Source organism: Tenrec ecaudatus, chromosome 12, assembly GCF_050624435.1.
Source record: "Tenrec ecaudatus isolate mTenEca1 chromosome 12, mTenEca1.hap1, whole genome shotgun sequence".
Lineage (NCBI taxonomy): Eukaryota > Metazoa > Chordata > Mammalia > Afrosoricida > Tenrecidae > Tenrec > Tenrec ecaudatus.
The window spans coordinates 11,669,463-11,688,097 of NC_134541.1; the positions used below are offsets into that span (position 1 = coordinate 11,669,463).

The 18,635-nt window shown below is 55.9% G+C and overlaps 1 protein-coding gene across 1 annotated transcript in view; it reads left to right on the plus strand.

Annotated features, from left to right (window-relative positions):
- The window catches only part of NFATC2 (nuclear factor of activated T cells 2), a 99,201-nt gene that overhangs the window by 71,751 nt on the left and 8,815 nt on the right, over nucleotides 1-18,635 (plus strand). Inside the window, exon 6 of the mRNA XM_075527700.1 lies at nucleotides 6,629-6,769. Within this exon, the coding sequence (XP_075383815.1) occupies nucleotides 6,629-6,769 (141 nt within the window). The remainder of the gene's footprint in view (nucleotides 1-6,628; nucleotides 6,770-18,635) is intronic.

Sequence of the window (18,635 nt, forward strand, 5' to 3'; positions counted from 1 at the left end):
AATATTTATTGACCAGAGGCATACGATGTAGCCCTTGTGGGGAGGGGGGAGTTGGTGCTCACTGGTAGGGCTAGCTTATGTGCCTCGGCGGCTGCCTTTCTGCATTGTCTTAGGGATCAATAAAGAGTTCTCAGTTTCCATAAGTTGGAATAGACTTGGTGGCCGTGAGTTTGGTTTTCTGGTGGAGAAATCCTGAACCAGACACCAGAGGCCACCCTTTTGGAAGTAGGGTGACTTGATAGAAGCGCAGACTCCTATTGATTACACACACACACACACACACACACACACACACACACCCCACACCCCATACCCCACCCCCTTCACCAGCACTGTCAAGGGACCACGCCAGTGTTTCTTCTGCTGCCTCTCTTACTCTCAGCAACGACTGGCTGAACCTTCTTCTGTCTTCCTGCTGTGGGTTGCTGCCTGCAGATAACCGTGCTCCCTGCCCCCACCCTTTGCCGAGAGCATGGAAGAGGACACCTCCCCTCCCCCACCCCAACAACCAGTCTGCCTCTGCAGCCTGTCCTCATCCCTTGGGAGCATTGCGTCTGTCCGCCCATCAGTCCCTGCCACACTTGAGCTCAATGTCTGCATGGGCCACTCCTCAGGCCCCTTTGGCTCCCAAGTGTGTTCTTGTCCTTTGAGCTGGGCTCTGCTTACCTGGTAGATTTGTTTCCGACTGAACCACAAATGCATTCTCCCTCTTCTGAAAGTTGGCTTGAATCAAGGGGTCAGCAGGTTGGTTCTTCGGGAGAAGCCACTGCTCACGCCGAGCTTCCGGCCTCGGCTGTAGATGATGTCCCCCACTCTCATCCTTTGTCTTCATGCCATTGTCACCTCTGTCGCTGGGTGTCTACTGAACATGCACATTGCACTGAGACCCACTTCACAGGAGCTCTCTCCTTCCTTAACCTTCCACACCTCCGCAAGGAGCCTGCTCCCCATGAGGCCACGTGCTGAGCTTGGGGGTGGTAATAGAGTTTGGGGACCCTCTCCAGCCTTCCAACCTCTTCCCAGTCCAGGCAGAAAACCAGGCTTCCCACTTCCCTGAGGGCACGGAGAGGTATACCCTCTTAGACCTCAACAAGTGCCTACCCCTCTTCAGCTCGCTCTCTCACTTTTCTTACTGCACAGGCTCCTCAGTGCCCAGCACTCTGGGCTTTTTTGCCAACTCCTGGACCTTTGCCAGCCTGGTCACCTCCACCCAGAGTGTTGGTTCTCCCTCCTGGCCACATCATGGAATCACTTAGAGTTTACAAAATAATAGGAAGGCCACCCCTCCCCATCCCAAAGTTTGCATTTACTTGGGTTCTTTGGGTCCATTGTACAGACATGGGAGCTGAAGCCCCCATCCCTGTGATTCCTGTACACCCCAACCTCCAGCCCTCTCCTTATCCACGGCCTCTGCTGAGAGGACCCTTCCTGGGGGAAGCCGTTGGCCCCACAGGAGAGAGGGTCCCGCCTCCCAGTGCTTTCTTCACCAGCAGAGTGGTGAGAGTCTCTGGAGCATTTGTAGAAAGCACAAGGAGTCAGACCAAACATGGCCACGTTGCCCAGCTGGGGACAGTGGCAGCAATAACACAAAGGAGATGTCCACAGGGACTGCCCTCGTCCGGTGAGAACCTTCCAGAACCTCCAATTCCTGCCACTCTTCCTTGGGCCGTGGGTTTCCTCTTCAACTTGCAAAGGACCTTTGCAGCTGCTGGAAGTGACCCCAAGCCCTGCCTCAGGCAGAGGATAGAGTGTAAATTCACTTGACGCTTTGGTCAGGGAGGGTGGGGCACCCTTGGGTGCCCCATAAGAAGGATTCTTATGCCGCTCTCTTTTGTAATATGTATATACATGTACATTTGGGTCTATGTACGCTCGCTCACTCACTCACTCACTCACTCACTCACTCACTCACTCACTCACTCACTCACTCACGGGAACCCTGGTGGTGTCATGGGTTATGCAGTGGGCCGCTCACCACAAGGTCAGCCATTGGAAACCACCCGCCAGTCCTCTGGCAAAAGAGGCGCCTTTAGTACCATAACGAAATACAGTCTCAGAAATCCACAGGCAGTTCTGTGTCCTATGCAGTCCCCATGGGATGGGGACAGGGAGTGATGCACTGACGTATCCATACATACACACACACACACACACACACACATGCGGACACTTCTTCACAGAGCGATCATCGGGCCCATTAGATCGCACAGGTTGTAAATGACCACAGTCCACACTTTTGTCAGTGCCACATTGTGCAGAACGTTTCCCTCCCTCCTAGTCAACACCTCACCCCACACACCTGCCCCGGCCCATGGTGTGGATGTCTATCGCCTGGATGGACCCGTTTTCTGTGTTCTGGAACGTCATGTCATGGGATTATGCAGGGAACACCCCCCAGTGTCTTGTGTCTCTCAGTGGCATCCCTGTGGTGGGTGCCGGTGGCTCTTTCCTCCTTATTGTTGAGCAATGATCCGTGGTACAGGTGTGCCACGATTTGTCTGGCCGCTGTGGACAGACTTTGGGGGTGGTTTCTGGTTCTGGGGGTGTTACAGGTAAGGCTGCTGGTGAGATCTGTTCCATGAGTCTCTGGTCTCCCTGCAGTGCAAGCGGGTAGCTAGCGCTTAGGTGAGAACCACTTGGAATCCGGCCCTCCTTGGACACTCAGCTGTAATTGTCATGTAGTCCACAGGACCCGCCCCCTACGGGGGAGCTCTGCAGGGGTCACTGTTGGCCCGGCCATGCTCTCCCACGTCCCCTGGGGTTCTTGGAGAGAAGGTACATGTCCAGCAGGGAGTAACAAATGCTTGGTGACTAGGATCCCGCAGACATCCTGAGCTGAGCCTTCCCCTCAGTCCCTTGGCTCCGACCAGCTGTGTGGCCAGGGAGAGCAAACACCCTGCTGGGGAGATCCACTGTGCCCTACTGGTCAGAGTTGTTAAACCCAGAGCTCCAAGCCAGTTGATGGCTGCCAGCATCCAGGGCAGGAAGGAAGCCTGGGAAAATCACTTTACAGGGGCACCGCCTGGTTAGCATGCTTGTTTCAGCTGCAGCTGAGAGTCAAGGGGTCACCCACCAGCAAGCCTTCAGGGGCAGCTTAGGGTGACAGCTCCTGGCTTGCTCAGAACACAGCTAGTGGGAAAGAGGATGGAGGGGTGGGGTGGGCAGGTGCTGACTGGGGGCCCACTGGGCTGCCTGAAAGCCTCCCGGAGGCCCTGGGGGTGCCACTACACTCAAGAGCTGTCGGGCTTGCATCAGAGAGCAGAAGGCGGGGCCCCCGGAGGTGGGCAGGTGGTTGCTGTTGGCTTCCCCTCCGTTCCTCTCACAGAAACTAATTGGACTTGTTTGCTTGTCTACCGGTCTCCCAGGGGAGGTCACCGATCCCCAGTGTAGAGCCCGGCCCTGGACCAATCACCTGCAAAGATGGTGTACCTGCAATTGTCCATCCCCCCCTGTGAGACTGGGTTGCACGCAGTCTGGGGACATTTTTATTCATTGCACCCTCTCCCCCCAGCCTACTGGCAGCAGGGGTCCAGACACCGCACTAAGAACCCTAGTACAGCCAGAGGGAGTGCACCTGACCAGGTGGAGGGGGACAGCGCATGCGCTGTAAGATACTAATACCCGACAGCAGTGCCTAGCCCGTGCTTGGCACATGCGCAGAAACAGCAGTTGCTGTTAGTGCTGCCGCGCCCGTCCTGTCCTCACTGCAGCCCGAGGGGTGGGACTGCTGACCTCCCACTTTACAGAGGAGGAAGCTGAGCTTATGGCTTCGCTGAGAACCCCCTTGAAAGGATGGCACCACGGGGCCCTTCTGGCTGCTGTCCACAGGGGCTGTGGGCTCTATTCTGACTCCCGGTGCCCCACTGTGAGGCCATCGCTGAGCCATCATCGCCCTGGGAGGGGCCCACAGGGTTTGCTGCCTAGTGGTTTCAGCCTACCAGCCGTTCAGTCAGTGCTGAGCGCTTCACCATTGGACCACCAGGGCACCACTGTGGCAAGAGTGGAGAATTGACAGGAGCATCATGAAATGGGGACTGGAGTCTCTCTCTCTCCCCCCTTTCGCTTTCAGTCATCTGGTGCGGGGTGGGGGTGGGTGAGGGGGCAATGTGCTTCAGTTAAGACTAGATCCCACTCTCACTGCCAGCGAGTTGATCCCAGCTCACGGTGACCCTAGAGGACGGGAACTGCCCCGTGGGTTTCTGGGGCTGTAATTCTTTAGCGGAGTAGAAAGCCTCCTTTTTCTCCCTCAGAGTGACTGGTGGTCTTGAACTGTGGACCTGTTTGTTAGCAGCCCAATGTGAGGCCACCAGGGCTCCCGTAAGATGCGCTGGGCCATGCAAACCTGGCAAGGGCAGATAAGCAGGTTCTTGAAATCGATGCTTCAAACCTGGGTCAGTGAAGCTGCCTTAGGAAATAGATAGGCCTTATGTGCAGAGCGGCCTGCAGGCCAGTTCCTGCTGGCCACGTCCAGTCCTTGACTGGCTTGCCCTGTGGCCTTGACTCAGTCTTCCCACTTGCAAAACGGGAGTGGATGGTCCTTGCTGCCTGATGGCCCAGCTGCCTCTTTGCTTCATCAAAGGCAGAGCTGAAGAGCCAGGTGCCTGTGTTTCCTGGCCACGTGGTGGCTGTTTTCTCTGCCTACGAGTCTCCCGTGTGGAAGGCATCACACAGCTCCCATACTGAGAGAAAAGCCGAGCGCCGCAGCCCATGTGGCAGCCTCAGCAGCCTCTGTGACCTGGCTTTTTAAATGCATACACTTTGCCAGTCACCCCCTGGACCCGTGGCCAGCAGTCAGTCTCTGGGCTGAGAGAACCTGTGGCCGGAGCCAGGACAAGGACCACGATTCATGGGGTTGTTGAGCGAGAACTTAGACTTTCAGGGTGCAAGGCATGTTTGGAAGCATCTGTGAGGCTCCAGCCAGCTCTTTGAATGTTGCCAGTGTAGCATTTGCAGAAGGAGCTGTTTGGCGGTGGCCACACTGTGTGTGTGTGTGTGTGTGTGTGTGTGTGTGTGTGTGTGTGTGTGTGTGGTAGCCATCTGGAGGTCCAGGCATGCCTGGAGGGAAGGGTAAGGATCAGATCTTGGCTTCAGTGGGCCGTTGCTGCCCAGCTCCTGGCTAAACAGACCTGCAGGCCGCTGGAATGAGAAGGCCTGGCCATTTGCCCAGCTCGCCCCATCTGGGAGGAGCCCCAAGAGTCGGGTGAATCTGAGCTACTCGGAACGGAATGCAGGAGAAGGGTGCACAGCTCGAAAAAGGAAAGAAAGTAATACTTGGCGCACCGGTTGTTTGCATTCAACACGGTAGCTGTGTGGAGACGTTTGCCATGGGCTGTCTTGGGATATATGTTGTTACTGTTGGGGCCATTGAGTCCATTCCGAGCCATAGCGACCCCGACTGGCACCACCCTGACAACTGTCCCTGTGCCTGAGCCCGTGTTGCAGTGCTGTGTCAGTCCGTCTCGTTGAGGGCTGTCTTCTGCATATCCCCCTTCTTCGCCAAGCCTGAGACACAGAGCTAGGTCTGTGCTTCAAGGTAGTCACTTCTACTGAGACGGATGTGCGTATCTATCATCCACTTACCTGCCTGCCTATCTCAGGCACCTTCTCCCCACCCTGGACCTCTCACTGGTGCCCAGCATCAAGCCCCTTCCTCCTGCCACTTGTGGTGAGGGGCAGCAGGAAGACAAACCCATAAGAGCGACTTACCTGTGTAACAGACCCCAAAGTGAACAGTTCCACAAAGAACAGCAAAGGGCAGGTGAAGTGCCACACGGGAGAGGAGGAGATGGAGATGGGTGCTGGTGTTCTAACTGGGGGCGGGGGGCTGGTTCAGGGTAGCCCCTCTGAGGAGGTGATGTTGGGGTGGAACCCTCTAAGAAGTGCGGGAGATAGCCATGGCAACCACAGGGCCTGAACCACCTAGGCAAAAGCAGCGACCACAAACTGTCCAAGGGGAGCCCACGAAGGGTGAGGAATAGTGAGGGCAATTCTAGGCTCCCAGTCAGAGGTCAGGGGCCATCCACGGGGGTCTTGAAGACCAGAAAAGGTTCTCGAATAAACTGCCCATCTGCTGAAAAGCTTCAGCAATTGGGTCTGATGGTTTAAACTAGCGGTTCTCAACCTGTGGGTCACGACCCCTTTCAGGGTCAAATGACCCTTGCACAGGGGTCACCCGATTCATAACAGTAGTGAAATGACAGTGATGAAGTAGCAATGAAAGTAGTTTTATGGTTGGGGGGATGGTCACCACAACATGAGGAATTGTATTAAAGGGTTGAGGCATTAACAAGGTTGAGAACCACTGATTTAAATGTTCAATTCCATCAAAAGCAGATGAGAAACTATACCCAACTAAAACCTTATGCAAAAAGAAGTTTGCCCATTCCTTTTATTAAAAGAAATAATAATGGAAAGAAAATGTCAATTTTTGCCACCTCATCCTCCCCTCTAAGGAGAGGCCTGGCCCTTGGAGTCACAGGTGGTCAGGGGCGAGGGCCCCCACTGGCCATGGCAACAGGGTGGCTGGTACAGGTGAGCAGGGTGTGGTGTGGGCAGGGTCAGGTGTCACATCACTGTGAAAATCTGGACTCCCACTCATCACGGCTCTTCCTCTTTCTCTCCCCCGCAGCCCAGCGGTCCGCCCATGAGCTGCCCATGGTTGAACGACAGGACATCGACAGCTGCCTGGTCTACGGGGGCCAGCAGATGATCCTCACAGGGCAGAACTTCACGGCCGAGTCCAAGGTCGTGTTTACCGAGAAGACCACAGGTCAGACAGCCTTTATGCTCCCTCCTCCTCCCCATTCTGCAGCTGCAGGATGACACGTTTCTTGTAAATGGTATGGGCTTGGGCACAGACAATGTTGGAGTTTTATACCCTGCCCTTTGTACTCCCCGGGATGTGCTTCTCGTGCTGACAGCGACTGTAAGGGTGACCCTGATAAGAACGATCCACAGAGGTATTTCAGCTGGCGCTGGGTGGTGGTATTGGACGTGGTTGTTCCCCTCCCCATGCCTGTTGCTGGTTGTTTTCCATGTAGAGAAGCAAGGGTTTTGTTGTTGTTAACACAGGAGGCCGGACAGCATGGAGAGGAGGAGGTGTGTGCTGACCCTGCAGATCCTGGCCTCACATTTGGGCTTGGCCACTTGCTTGCTCCCTGATCTCCTCCCAGTGACCCAATCTCTCTGGGCCTCATGCCCTCATGCGTACAGCACAGCAACAGCAAGCATTCTCAGCCCATCCTGTGGCCACCCAGGTTCTGCAGTCAGATACAGCCGTTGTTCTCAGCTCTCATTCGGTCCACACTGGCTGTGCATAGTATGTGCATTGACTCCCGTTGCGATTATCCTTCTAAAGTACTTTCTTGTTTAAACCCCCGCAGTGAACATTTAGGGCCAATCAATCATCAGTATCCACGAATCTCTACGCAGAGAAACATAGATGTACCTTCTGTGGTTTATTTAGGGTTGATCCCCAGCATTGAATTTCTGGACCGTTTTTGTGGCTTTAAATTCATGTTACCAATGATCTTGAAATTGTTCAATGGATACTTTCATCAGTACCTTGTGATCAATCGTTCCACCCCTGCTCAGAAGCACTTAAAAAAAAAAGGTGCTGAGTTGATTATTTTCTTTCCCTTTGTGTTTCTTTGCTGTGAGAATTTATCTTTCGGGTTTTTTTTCTTTCTCCTCCTTCTCTTTCCTCTTTCCTCTTCCTGGCTGCTCATGTCCTTTGCCAGTGGGAATGCGATGAGAAATCAAGTGTCTGCAGTAAGAAAGACCAGCAATGTTACGCAATGGTTTCATAGACGGTTGCTAGCTAGATCTGGCTTGTTTTCTTTCCTTTTTCCTGACGGGTGTGATCAGTGGGTTAACGACAGGGAGGAGGTGTTTGCCCATTTTCTTACTTCCCGTAAGCTGATGAGGAGATACTCATAGGCACATTGTCCAGTTGTGGGGACTGTGCGCTGCCCAAGGGCAGCCCCTTCCAGGACTCCCATTCAAATCCGCCAGCATGTGTGCTAAGATGATGCTCTGGCAGGTGGAAGCAGCAAGCCATGGGGAGGGGATGCTACATCCCACTTAAGAGAAGATGCCTCCAGGGCGGGCCTGGCTCAGGAACCAGTGTGTGGGAACTGTTTTCTCAGTTTTGAAAGCTTGCTAGGAGGCTGGGATTTATTTTTAAAAGGTTTGATGAAGCCAATGTAGCAAAAAGGTGTTAAGTGAGGTGAGGGTGAGGGTGGTGGGAAGTGGAGAACATGAATGGCCTCGGGCAGTGGTTGAAAAGATAGAAAGGTCACTGAGGGTCTAATGGCTGAGGAGGTACTGTGAGGGGTGGGGAGGCATCCTGTGGGGCCAGCCAGCCAGGCTTCCCCTCCTAGCTCTGAGGCTCATCCGAAATAGTCACCTGCCTGTCTGGGTGTGGTGTGAACACCTGAGGTTATGCAGTGGCACCTGCGTCAGGCAGCAAGCTGTCTGAGCAGGAACACACAAACATTCCCACTCAAACGAGTGAAAGACCCGTCCTGTTTCGTTTTGGCCTTCCTCAGTTCCCCTGGACCGCTCGAAACAGTTTGAACAGGAGCCCTGGCCCAGGTGCGATGTCCTGCAGCAAAGGCCTTGTTGGAGTTAGGCGAGGCTTATTTTTCAGCTGAGAGAACCTTTTAAAAAATGGTCTTTACAGCAAGAATTGGAGAAGGTACAATCAAACTGCTGTGGTGAGAATTGAGGCTGGTCGGCTCTGGGAGGTACTTTGGATGAGCTCCCAGGGGCCAGAAACGTCTCCTGGTGCCACGCAAGAGACATGGCCATGCTTGGTCTGCACATGGGCAAGGTAATAGGGAGCCATCGTGGGTTCTTGAAGCAGGGAGCGGCACGAAACATCAGCGTCTGAGTTAGCACAAGGCTCCCTGCTTTGATGCATCTCCAGGAATGGGAATCGAGCCTGCTGGCCTTCTGCTGACTTTCAGGAAGAAGCATTTGCCAAGTGCCTTGCTGGCAAAGGGCAAATGCTAATAAGATACACTCGCCTGCCAGTTACTTGTCTTCACAGAGTGGCCCTGAAGATCTCCCCTCTGTGCTGCTGATTTCCCGTGAACAATCTCATGTGCCTGTGATGGGCGCGCTCCGCAGCTTCCCCTAGTGGAAGGGATTCGGCTTCGGCGGCCAAGCTCATGTGTCAGCAGTTCGAACTCACCAGCTGCAACGTAGGAGAAGGACGAGGCCGTCTGCCCCTGGAAAAATGTGCAGTTTTGGAATCCCAAAGGGCAGTATACTCTGTCCCATGGGGTCGCTGTGAGTCAGGCTGGACTCGATGATAGGGAGTTTGGTTTGTTGTGTTGTTTTTTCCCGAATTATCGAGCACCAGCCCTAGCTGGCCCTCTGCCAGCCTTGGTCTCATCTAACTCTCTCCGAGTTCTGGGGACACATGTCAAGGGACTGGCCTGCGAGTCACAGCCAGCACTGCTCCGTTGCCCCACTGTCAAATGGAACCACTGCCAGGTCACAGCAGACGTGGGCAGAGTGCATCTGCCCTGTCGAGGAGGAAGGGCTGGCTGCATGTCAGCTGTCGCTGTGCGGGTGTCTCCGCAGGACCAGATCCTCAGTAGTTAGCACAGCCGGGAGCGATTTGGTACACACACCGCCCTGGGCACTGTACTGGGCTGCCGCGGGGAGTGGTGACTCTGAGCTCCCGACGGCTTGTCACCTGGGAGCTGTGCCAGTCGCTTCACCTCTTGGAGCCAACATCTCATCTGTCAAGTGAGGACGATGATGGCAGCATGGTGGTGCACTGGTGAAGGCTCCGTGAGAGAAAGACCCCAGGCCTGTGCTACACAGGAAGCAGTTGCGCTCTGGATCGCCATGAGCCGACAAGGGGCTCGATGGCGTCCAAGCATGTCGATGGCTGCCCTTAAAAAAGTGGGCAGATGGCATGAGAGGGTGCGGGGCAGGCCCCCGGCATGGGGGCTTTGGCACCTTGCACAGACTCATCTAGTTAGTCTCTGTTGTGGTTACAATACCGGTAACCAAGGAAGGACAAAGACGAGCAGGGTGGTGTCTCCTGCAACCAAGAGACGCGCAGAGCAACATTCGAAAGCAGTGAAACCCTGTAGCAGCTTGTTAGGAGTGCCTGATGGGCATCGACGGATTTGGCTCCTCCTGACAGCCCTGCGAGGTGGGCTGGGTTCTCCTACTTCCACTGCTGAGAAACGGCCGAGAGAGGCGCAGAGGCGCACAGCTGGCCATCGGTGACCCCAGTCAGCCTGGCTCCAACGTCTGCACCGTGACCCTTAGCTGTTTTCTGGGGTAAAGGCTTAGAGTTGGCCCGTCCTACTGTGAGAAGGCTTCGAGTCCGGCTGTGATGCCGCCAGACCCTTCGGCTCTTCCAAGTCACTGACTTGGGCTCCTTTCTGGTGGTCCACACACGTGGCCTCTCCCCAGGGGCTCGCTGGGAGACAGAGGATCCGTTTCAGCCCTGTGGTGTCTAACCAGAGCACGCTGGGCACTTGCCAACACTGTGTGGGTACAGCAGACCGACAGGGGGACCAAGCCGCTGCTGAACCCCAAGAAAGAGATGAACTCCCCTGGGGTGTGTAGGGAGCCAGCCCTGCCCTCTTTGACCCTAGGATTCCCCTCGCAGCCCAGGGCCTCCTGCTGTGGGAGAATCCTTATTGCTCAACCTTGCTTTTTCCAAAACGCATGCCCGTTGCCATCTCCACAGTGGGGCTGGGGAGGGTGGGGCAGAACAGCTGCCGTTTCCCAGGGAAGGGGAATCCCAGCTGGTTCTCACATTAAGGCAAGGTGGCAGCCTCCTGGGCTAATCTTAGCCCCCACATGGGGTCATCAGCGCCACGGGCGCCAGCGATCTTTTTATAGCCGAGAACCAAAGTGGAATCGGCAGCTCTCACTCCAGCCAAGATGACAAATGCGAGAGCGGTGGAAAACCAGCAGAGAGGGCAGCGCCGTGTTCTGGAGTCAGAAAAGCCTGGTGTTTTGGAAAATGGCGGTGTATTTATAGCAGCCGTAATAATAACGGTGCTAATATTATTTTCTTTGCTATTTTTAATTCGTTTCGCGGCTTGCAAGAACTTGTAAGGCCTGGCCTCGGCCCACCTCTCTGATCTCAGTGTTTGCAGCTCGCTCCCGGGGCCGCTGCTCCTCTTGCCTCTTCTGTCCTCAGTCACCCCGAGCTCCGCCTCTCTCAGGAGCTTGCCTCTTGCCTGTCCTCCGCAGAACGTCCCCCAACCCCTGCCCCCCATGATCACTTTTAAAGCTCAAGACACGCACTTGTAATACTCGCTTATGAAACAAAACATGCAGGCATCGTTGAACTAGATCCATGTGTGTCCTCCCTGGCTAGCTTTCTACCGGGCCCCGTAGACAGCCACCATATTGAATTGTGTTTGTCCGTCAGCGCACGGGCCGCCATCACTGCGTGTAGCGCCGCCTTGCAGCCTTCACCTCCCGTCACCCAATAGATCCATCCTGCTCGCTTTCGCCTACAGCTTGGCTGAGCCCCAATTCCGTGTTGTCTTGGGGACTTATTTATCCGGCCTTCTGAGGACTGTACACGCCCACTGCTGTCACGTCCTTTCTGCCTCATAGTGGTCCCGTAGGGCAGAGTGGACATGCCCGATCTTGATGGAAGCTGACTGGCTCTTCTTTCTCCCATGGATTTGAACCACCGACCTTCGGCTTAGCGACCCAACATGGAACCCATGGCGCCACCAGGGTTCCTCATGCTGTGTAGGGTGGTATCACAGCAGCACAGTTGATGTGTCTGTGTCCCTGCTGATTGGTGTTCTGGGGCCCCCCTGCTGTGAAGGCTGACTGTGCCCCCTTGCACACTGGTGCGTGTGATGCTCCAGAGCATACATGCAGGGTCCTCTGAGGTGTGCGCACCCGAGGCCACTGAGTTCATGTCGACCCATGGTGACCCCACAGGACAAGGCAGGATGGCCCCAGTGCGTTTCTGAGACTGGAGCACGGAGCCTCATCTTTCTCCCGCAGAGCAGGTGGTAGCCTTGAACCGCCGACCTTGTGGCTAGCAGCCCGACCTGCAACCCAGCACGCCACACAGCTCTAGTTCCCTCGTTACTGGGCAGCTCACGCCAATCATTGTACACTTACCCACGTGGGTGCGGCACAGGCCAGAGGTCCCCATACTGGGCCAGGGCCCCTGGGGGCCTGGTACCCATCACTTGTCAGGCTGCCTTCTCCTCAGCCCAAAGGGTGCTTCCTCCACGAGCTCCCGGTCCTCTCCCATCCTCCCGACTCTCCCTCTTCAAGGCAGCGAGTTTGCCGGAGATGAACTGGCTGACTCGTTTCTAGCTGCTCTCCCACCCTGCACTCTGTTCCCTGAGGGCAGGGCCGTGCTGACTGCTGCGTCTGTAGCATCTGGAACAGTCTCTGGCCCAGAGGAGGTGGTCCTGCCTACTGTGGAGTGGATGTGTACCCCCTCCCCGAGAGGCATCGGTGGCGCCACCCCCATTTTACAGCTGAGGTGACTGAGGCTCAAGGCCCCAGAGCACCTTCGCTGCGGATGGAGCTGGAAGCTCCCGGCGGCATTTATGTTCAATGCCTGAGCTCATCCCTCAGCCAGGAAAAAAGCGACAAACAGAAACCAGAACCATTTAGCGTGGTTCCAAGAGACCATTCCCCATCGCCGTTGCTGGAAAGGCCGGCGGCTGTCCTCGGACAACTGGACACTCTGTAACCTTGCAGGCGGAGTTCACGCCCGCCGGGGTGTCCCGCCTCGGCCTGGCTTCAGCTGCAACCCTGGCCCCGGGCCACACGGGCCCCAGGCGGAGTCGGGGGTCCCAGCAAAACATTGCAAAACAGGAAAAAATCCAAGGACACAAAAATAAAAGTGATGTGGCAGCGGAAACGGGGTTGCCATGGCTCTGAGGGACTCGCTGAGCCTGGGTGGGATCCAATGTTTTGGAAGGTTCCCCCACATGACACAGGGTTTTGGAATTTTTCAGCTGGTAAATCCTTCTTAATTCAGGCCCCCGGTTCCTAGCCAAGGAACTGCCTGGCCCTCTGTGTCCTGCGGGGGCGGAGGTTGGAAACCGGCCTGTTGGGGCTTACTCAGCTTTGAGACTGAGATTGTTTGAAGAGAATGTCGTGTTTTGTTTGGTTGGCCGCTGCTCTTGGAGCAGCCCGTGGCAGAGGCCCCCATCACCTGTCCAGAGAAGCAAATTGATTTTTTCGAAGCGTGGTGTGGGCGGTGGAATTCCCTGCTTCCCACTGAGTCATCACACCCGGGTGCGAGTCATCTCAATCCGCAGAGCGCCCGGTGCTGTGTGTCTGCTTTGTTTCAGAAGTACAGATGCAGATGCTTTAAAAATATCATTAAAAAAATTTTTTTTGAGAAATGGTTTTAACCATCAGTTTAGTATCCTGGAGAAATCAGGACTAGCTTAGAAAAGATACCTCCCACCCCTGACCCCCATCCCCATTTTGTTTCATCTTGTACGGAGGTTTCTGGAACAAGCGGCATGGGGTGGGTGGGCCTACATTGGAGTCCCCTGTGGGAAATGTCAGATTTGAGGCTGGGCTCCTGCATGAGTAAGACGCTGCCGACCTCTGCCCTCAGTGACTCAAGCCTGTAATACCATTGGTCCTCTGGGCTGGAGCCACCACTTAAGCACAGGGAGCTTCTGTCCAAAGAGGGGTCAGCTCCCGGCTCCCTAGAGACCAAGCACAATGGTCTCATGTTCACAGAGCTAAATAGTGACCCAGACTCGGGGCCTCCTGGATTTAAGAATAGACACTGGCCTTCATCTCACCAGGGTGTCTTTGAAAGAGGTGACAGAAGCACGTTTCCTGATCAGCTGGGGTCCGAGGGTTGCCCCCAGCTCCCAGTGCTTGGGAGTGAAGGCGCCTGATGAAGTCCCCAGTCAGCGGGTCGGAGTTTAGTGTATCGGCCATCTTGCATCGAAGCCTGGATCTACCTCGTGCTGTGTCGGCTTGGGGTCAGGTTCCTCGTCTTTAGTGGGGCTGGCGGTAGCTCAGCACTGAGTAGATCGGGGAACCGGACGTGTCTTAGGTGCAGGACGTGCTCACGCAGCATCTGCGGGCCTCCTGGGAGCTCAGTTTACTTACCGAGGACGCAGGGCACCAGCTCTGTGTTGACCACTGGGCTGGAGAAGAGCCCTTCCTGGCATGGCGACTCCCCCTTGACCCCCTGACCCTGGAGCCTCTGAACTCCTGGAACCTGTCAGCTAGAGGGAGCTGGATGCATGGCCCCCGCCCCCATTTACAGATGGGGAAGCTGAGTCACACGGTGTGTGGTTGAGAGACTTCCTTGAGGTAACAGAACTTGTCGGTGGCAGGGCTGGGCCCAAAACCCCAATTTCCTGGTTCCCAGAGCAACAGGCGGATGGAACCTGTGTGGGTCATCTCTGGATGACAGTGCATTGCTTCAAGGAGACTCAAGGCTGGAGGGGGTGAGCAAGGAGCTGAAATGTCGCGGCTGTGCAAACTGACCACACTGGGGAACATCCTGCCTCCTCCCACTCTCCAGACCCTCCCCTTCCACAAAGAAACCATGGCAGGTGCCCCGGCATGCCCCGGCTTGTGGTGGCACTGCCTGTCCGGGGCTCTGCCTCACAGTGTCCTCAGTGGCTGAACTTTTCAGGGAAAGATGCTCATCAGTCTTTGGAACCTGCAAGCCTTTTCGTCGGCAGCTAAACGCATTCACCATCTGCACCACCCGACACTCCCACCGGGCCCCTGTGTCCTGCATCTGTTCTATGATGCAGCTACGGGACATCTCTTGAGAGCAAGTCTTAGGCCAGGCACTGGGGACACCACGGCACATGTGACTGCAAATTGCTCTCAGGGCGTGGGTGGCCTTGAACCTGTAAGGTGATTTCAGAGTGCCAGGAAGTTGATGAAAAGCAGGTCATAGGAGAGACAGCAAAGCGCCGGGCGGGGAGCTGCCTCGGGTGAAGTCACAGCGGTGGATAGAATATGCCGTTGAATATGAATCCAAAGCCAAGAGAATTTTGTGCCCTACGACGACCATGACCAACTCATGGCTCCTCAGTCGGCTTAGAGTGAAGTGAGTTATCCTCACCATGGTCTTTGTGACTCCCATCCGGGACCTTTCCGTCATGGTTCTGTGAAAGAGGGGGTAGGGGTGGGGAGCTACTGTTAGGATGGTACGATTTGGCTGCGAGTGATGGTAGAACAAGGTTAAGTGTGATTGTCATCGCCCATCACAGGTGTGAAATGAGCCATCCATCCGAGAAGCAGGAATGGAGTGGGGCAGGGGTGAACCTCTGCCATCAAAAGACAAGAGTCAGGAGTAGAGCTTGTCCTTTGGACCCCGAGTTTCCTGCGCCCCGAACCTTCTTGATCCAGGAGACACTGCTGACACCAGAAGAACAGCCGCAACCGAATCAGGAGCCAGCGCTCCAGCCAGAGCAGTGAACTTCCCAGGCCACAGAGCAAGTCCAGCTGAGTGCCTTAAGGCAGCAGGCTGGCTTGGGGAGTGCTGTGCTTCCAGGCACTTAATTGGGGGAGCTGTGTTTGCTGGCCCAGGAGCTTGGATTGAGGCTTATGTTGAAGTGACTTGCTCTCCGGGCGCTTATTGGCAGACCCGACAGAGCTTGGTAACATCGCCTGATGAGGGCAGAGGCCTGCCTGTGGGCGCTGTAGAGAAGAGGCTGGCCTCATGTCTCACCTGAATTGTCACCTGCTGACTCCTCTAATAATCCCCATACCTGTATGGCCTGTGGCTGGGCCCCTGGTGGAGTAATGGGTGTGTGTTGGGCTGCCATCTGCAGAGTCAGCAGTTCAAAACCACCAGCAGCCCCTCGGGGGAAAGGACAGGTACTTACTTTCTTACACAGTTTCAGTCTCCGGAACCCACAGGGGGTCACGATGAGTCAGCATCGACGTGAAGGCAGCGATTGAGTCCTTGAACTTCGCTGAGAAGTGGAGAGTGGGGGAGGAGGGGGCAAGGATGGGTAGGAAGATCGGCAGGTGGAGGCGTATCTGACTCCAGCAGCATGGACTCTGTCTACCCTGAGCCTCTGGTGCTGTTGGCGGCAGTCCCCACTCGGCTGCAGCGTCTAAACCACAGTTCTAACACCCAACAGCCCAGCAGATAAAGTCGAGCTGCCCCGAGGCTGTCATCTTTATGGGAACAGATCACCTGCCTCATCTTTCTCTTGGGGAGTGGCTGGTGAGTTTGAACCTTTGACCTTTGGCTTAGCGGCCGAGGACTTTCCCACCAGGGCCCCTTAGAATATCGCCTAGCATATGTGCATCCTCTTCAGCCACGAGGCATCTGGAACTTCCTCAGGCTGGAAGTCCGTTGTCGTTGTGTGCTCTAAGCACACTCCTGGTGCTCCCACAGGCCAGGGCAGAACTGGCTCCTAGGGTTGTCTAGGCCAGAAGGAGCCCTGGTGGTATAGTGGTTATAGGTTAGGCTGCTAACCATGGGGTCTGAAGTTCAAACCACCAGGAGCTTCTTGGAGCAAGATTCACCCCCCCCCCCAAAAAAAAATGACACCTCTCACCCTCCTCTGAGTAAGACTTGGCAGGATCTTTTCACAGGGGCTGCTGGGCTCCCTTGTTTGTGGAGGTTGCTAGGGGGTGGCGTGGGCCTTCTGGCTCCTGGCAGCCCCTTTGCACAGTAAGATGAATGACCAGCAGCCTCACAGTTGTGGCTGTGTTTGAGCCCATGGTGAGCCTGTGTCAGCGCATCTTGTTGAGACCGTCCCCGCCTCGCTGCCCTTCTCTTGTCCCAAGTGCGACGTCCTTCTCCAGGGGCTGCTCTCTTGATCACATGTCCAGAGTCCACGAGGCAACGCTCCTAAGGAGGATCCTGGCTGTCCTTTGTCCCAGGCAGCTCTGTTTGTTCTTTTGGCAGCCAGTCCATGGCACGTCCAGTACTCTCTGCCCGCTTTTCCTGCCTTCAGTCTCCTTCACCCCGTTTTCCGTAGGCTGTGCTCATTTCGGATGGGGGAAGTGTCCTTTACGGAAGCTCAGCCCGGAGCCGAAGGGGAGCACTGGGTCTTCGTGGGCCCCACTGTCTTGTTCAGGGCCAGTTTTCCCAGAGGTCCTTATCGATGGTGCAGATGGGGAAGGTGGACTGTCAACAACTTCTGTCTCGTCTCTGGCATTGAGGTGGCAGGTGGCGGTGGCCTCTGGTCCGGCCTGGTTGTCTTTGACTCCTCGTCTGCCCCCGGTTCTTGCCTCATCAGTTGGGTCCCTGTCTCGGGAACCATGGGCAGCAGTCCTGCTCTGCCCTGCAGCGTCTGTGAGTCAGAATTGACCAATGGCACCGAGTAAGGAAGGGGTGACGGAGGAGCCACCAGCTGACGTGATGCATCATGTGGGGAGAAGTTGACACCAGCGGAGAAGGTGCCCGAGTGTGCTCGGGACCTCGGTAAACATGTCACCCAAATCCTGACAGGTCACTGGAGCAAGCAAGAGTTTCCTTCTCGGCCCCCAGGTGTGCTCCCCTGGCCTGGGTGTCTGAGCTCTGGGGGCCGCGGCAAGGAGGCTGCCCTGCCCTGAGGTCCCCCCACCGACTCGTCTCAGAGGGTGTCTACGGAAGCGCAGTGGCACATGTGCTGTTTGCTCTGGCTGGAGTCCAGAGGACGGACAGAGGGATGGAGGTGTCGTGTGAGTGCCTGTCAGGCCTTGCCACCCAGCCCTGCTGGGGAGGATCGTGTGGGCACCTCAGAAGAGCCCGGGGCCTCCAAGGCGAGCCCGAGTGTCAGGGCCCCCCTTTGTGGTGGGCTTCTCGGGCACTTGGCTCTCACGCTGCAGAATCAGGAAAGTTCAGGAAGAAGGCAGGGGGCTGGTTTCTCTCATCCTGGCAGCCGCTGAGGCTCCTCAGTTTGCGAGGGGCAGGTACTGAAACTGGGCCAGCGGCTACTTCAGTGTTGTCTCACCGTGAGAAAAGCGCCAGCTAATCCCAGCTGAGGGCGGGCACCGAGCCAGGTGTCCTCCCCAGGTTGCAGGAGAAGCACCTGTCACTTCTCTCGAAGGCCCCTGGGTGGGGACGTAGGAGAGCAGTGGGCCAGGACTGTCTAGAGGAGCCCCCATGACCAGGGCAGGAGGGCCAGGGGAGCCGAGGGTGGTCACATGTCTTGTCCCCCCTCCCCCCGCCAAGAGCAAAATCCAGATTTTTTAAGGGCAATCTCATTCTGAAATGACAGCAACCAATCCCAAACCACCCAGACACCAGATAGGCCAGGAAGCAGGCCAGGCCTCGGCCACCGCTTTCCCTGAAGCACGGCCCTGTGGCCCATGTGTTGACTTTGACTCTCACGCATCCCAGCGGTCCACCACGAGTTCTAAATTCTGACCACAGCCTCATGGATCCACAGGGATCCTGCTTGGGGTGACACTGGGTGGGCCGCTAGGGCAGACAGGATCTTTGAGGCTGTCCCTAAGACGGTGGATGATGGACAGGCATTGTCACCACACAGTGAGATGTGGCACCTGGGGGACAAGCCAGGCCTAATAAGTCTTGGCTGGGCTTCCAAGGGAGTTTAAAGGAGGAGCCACCTGGACTGTCCTCCCTACTGTCATTCCTGAATTTGGTGGACGAGGTCACATGGGCTCAGGAAGGGAAAGGGCTTCATGGTAACGGTAAGAGGCACAGGCGA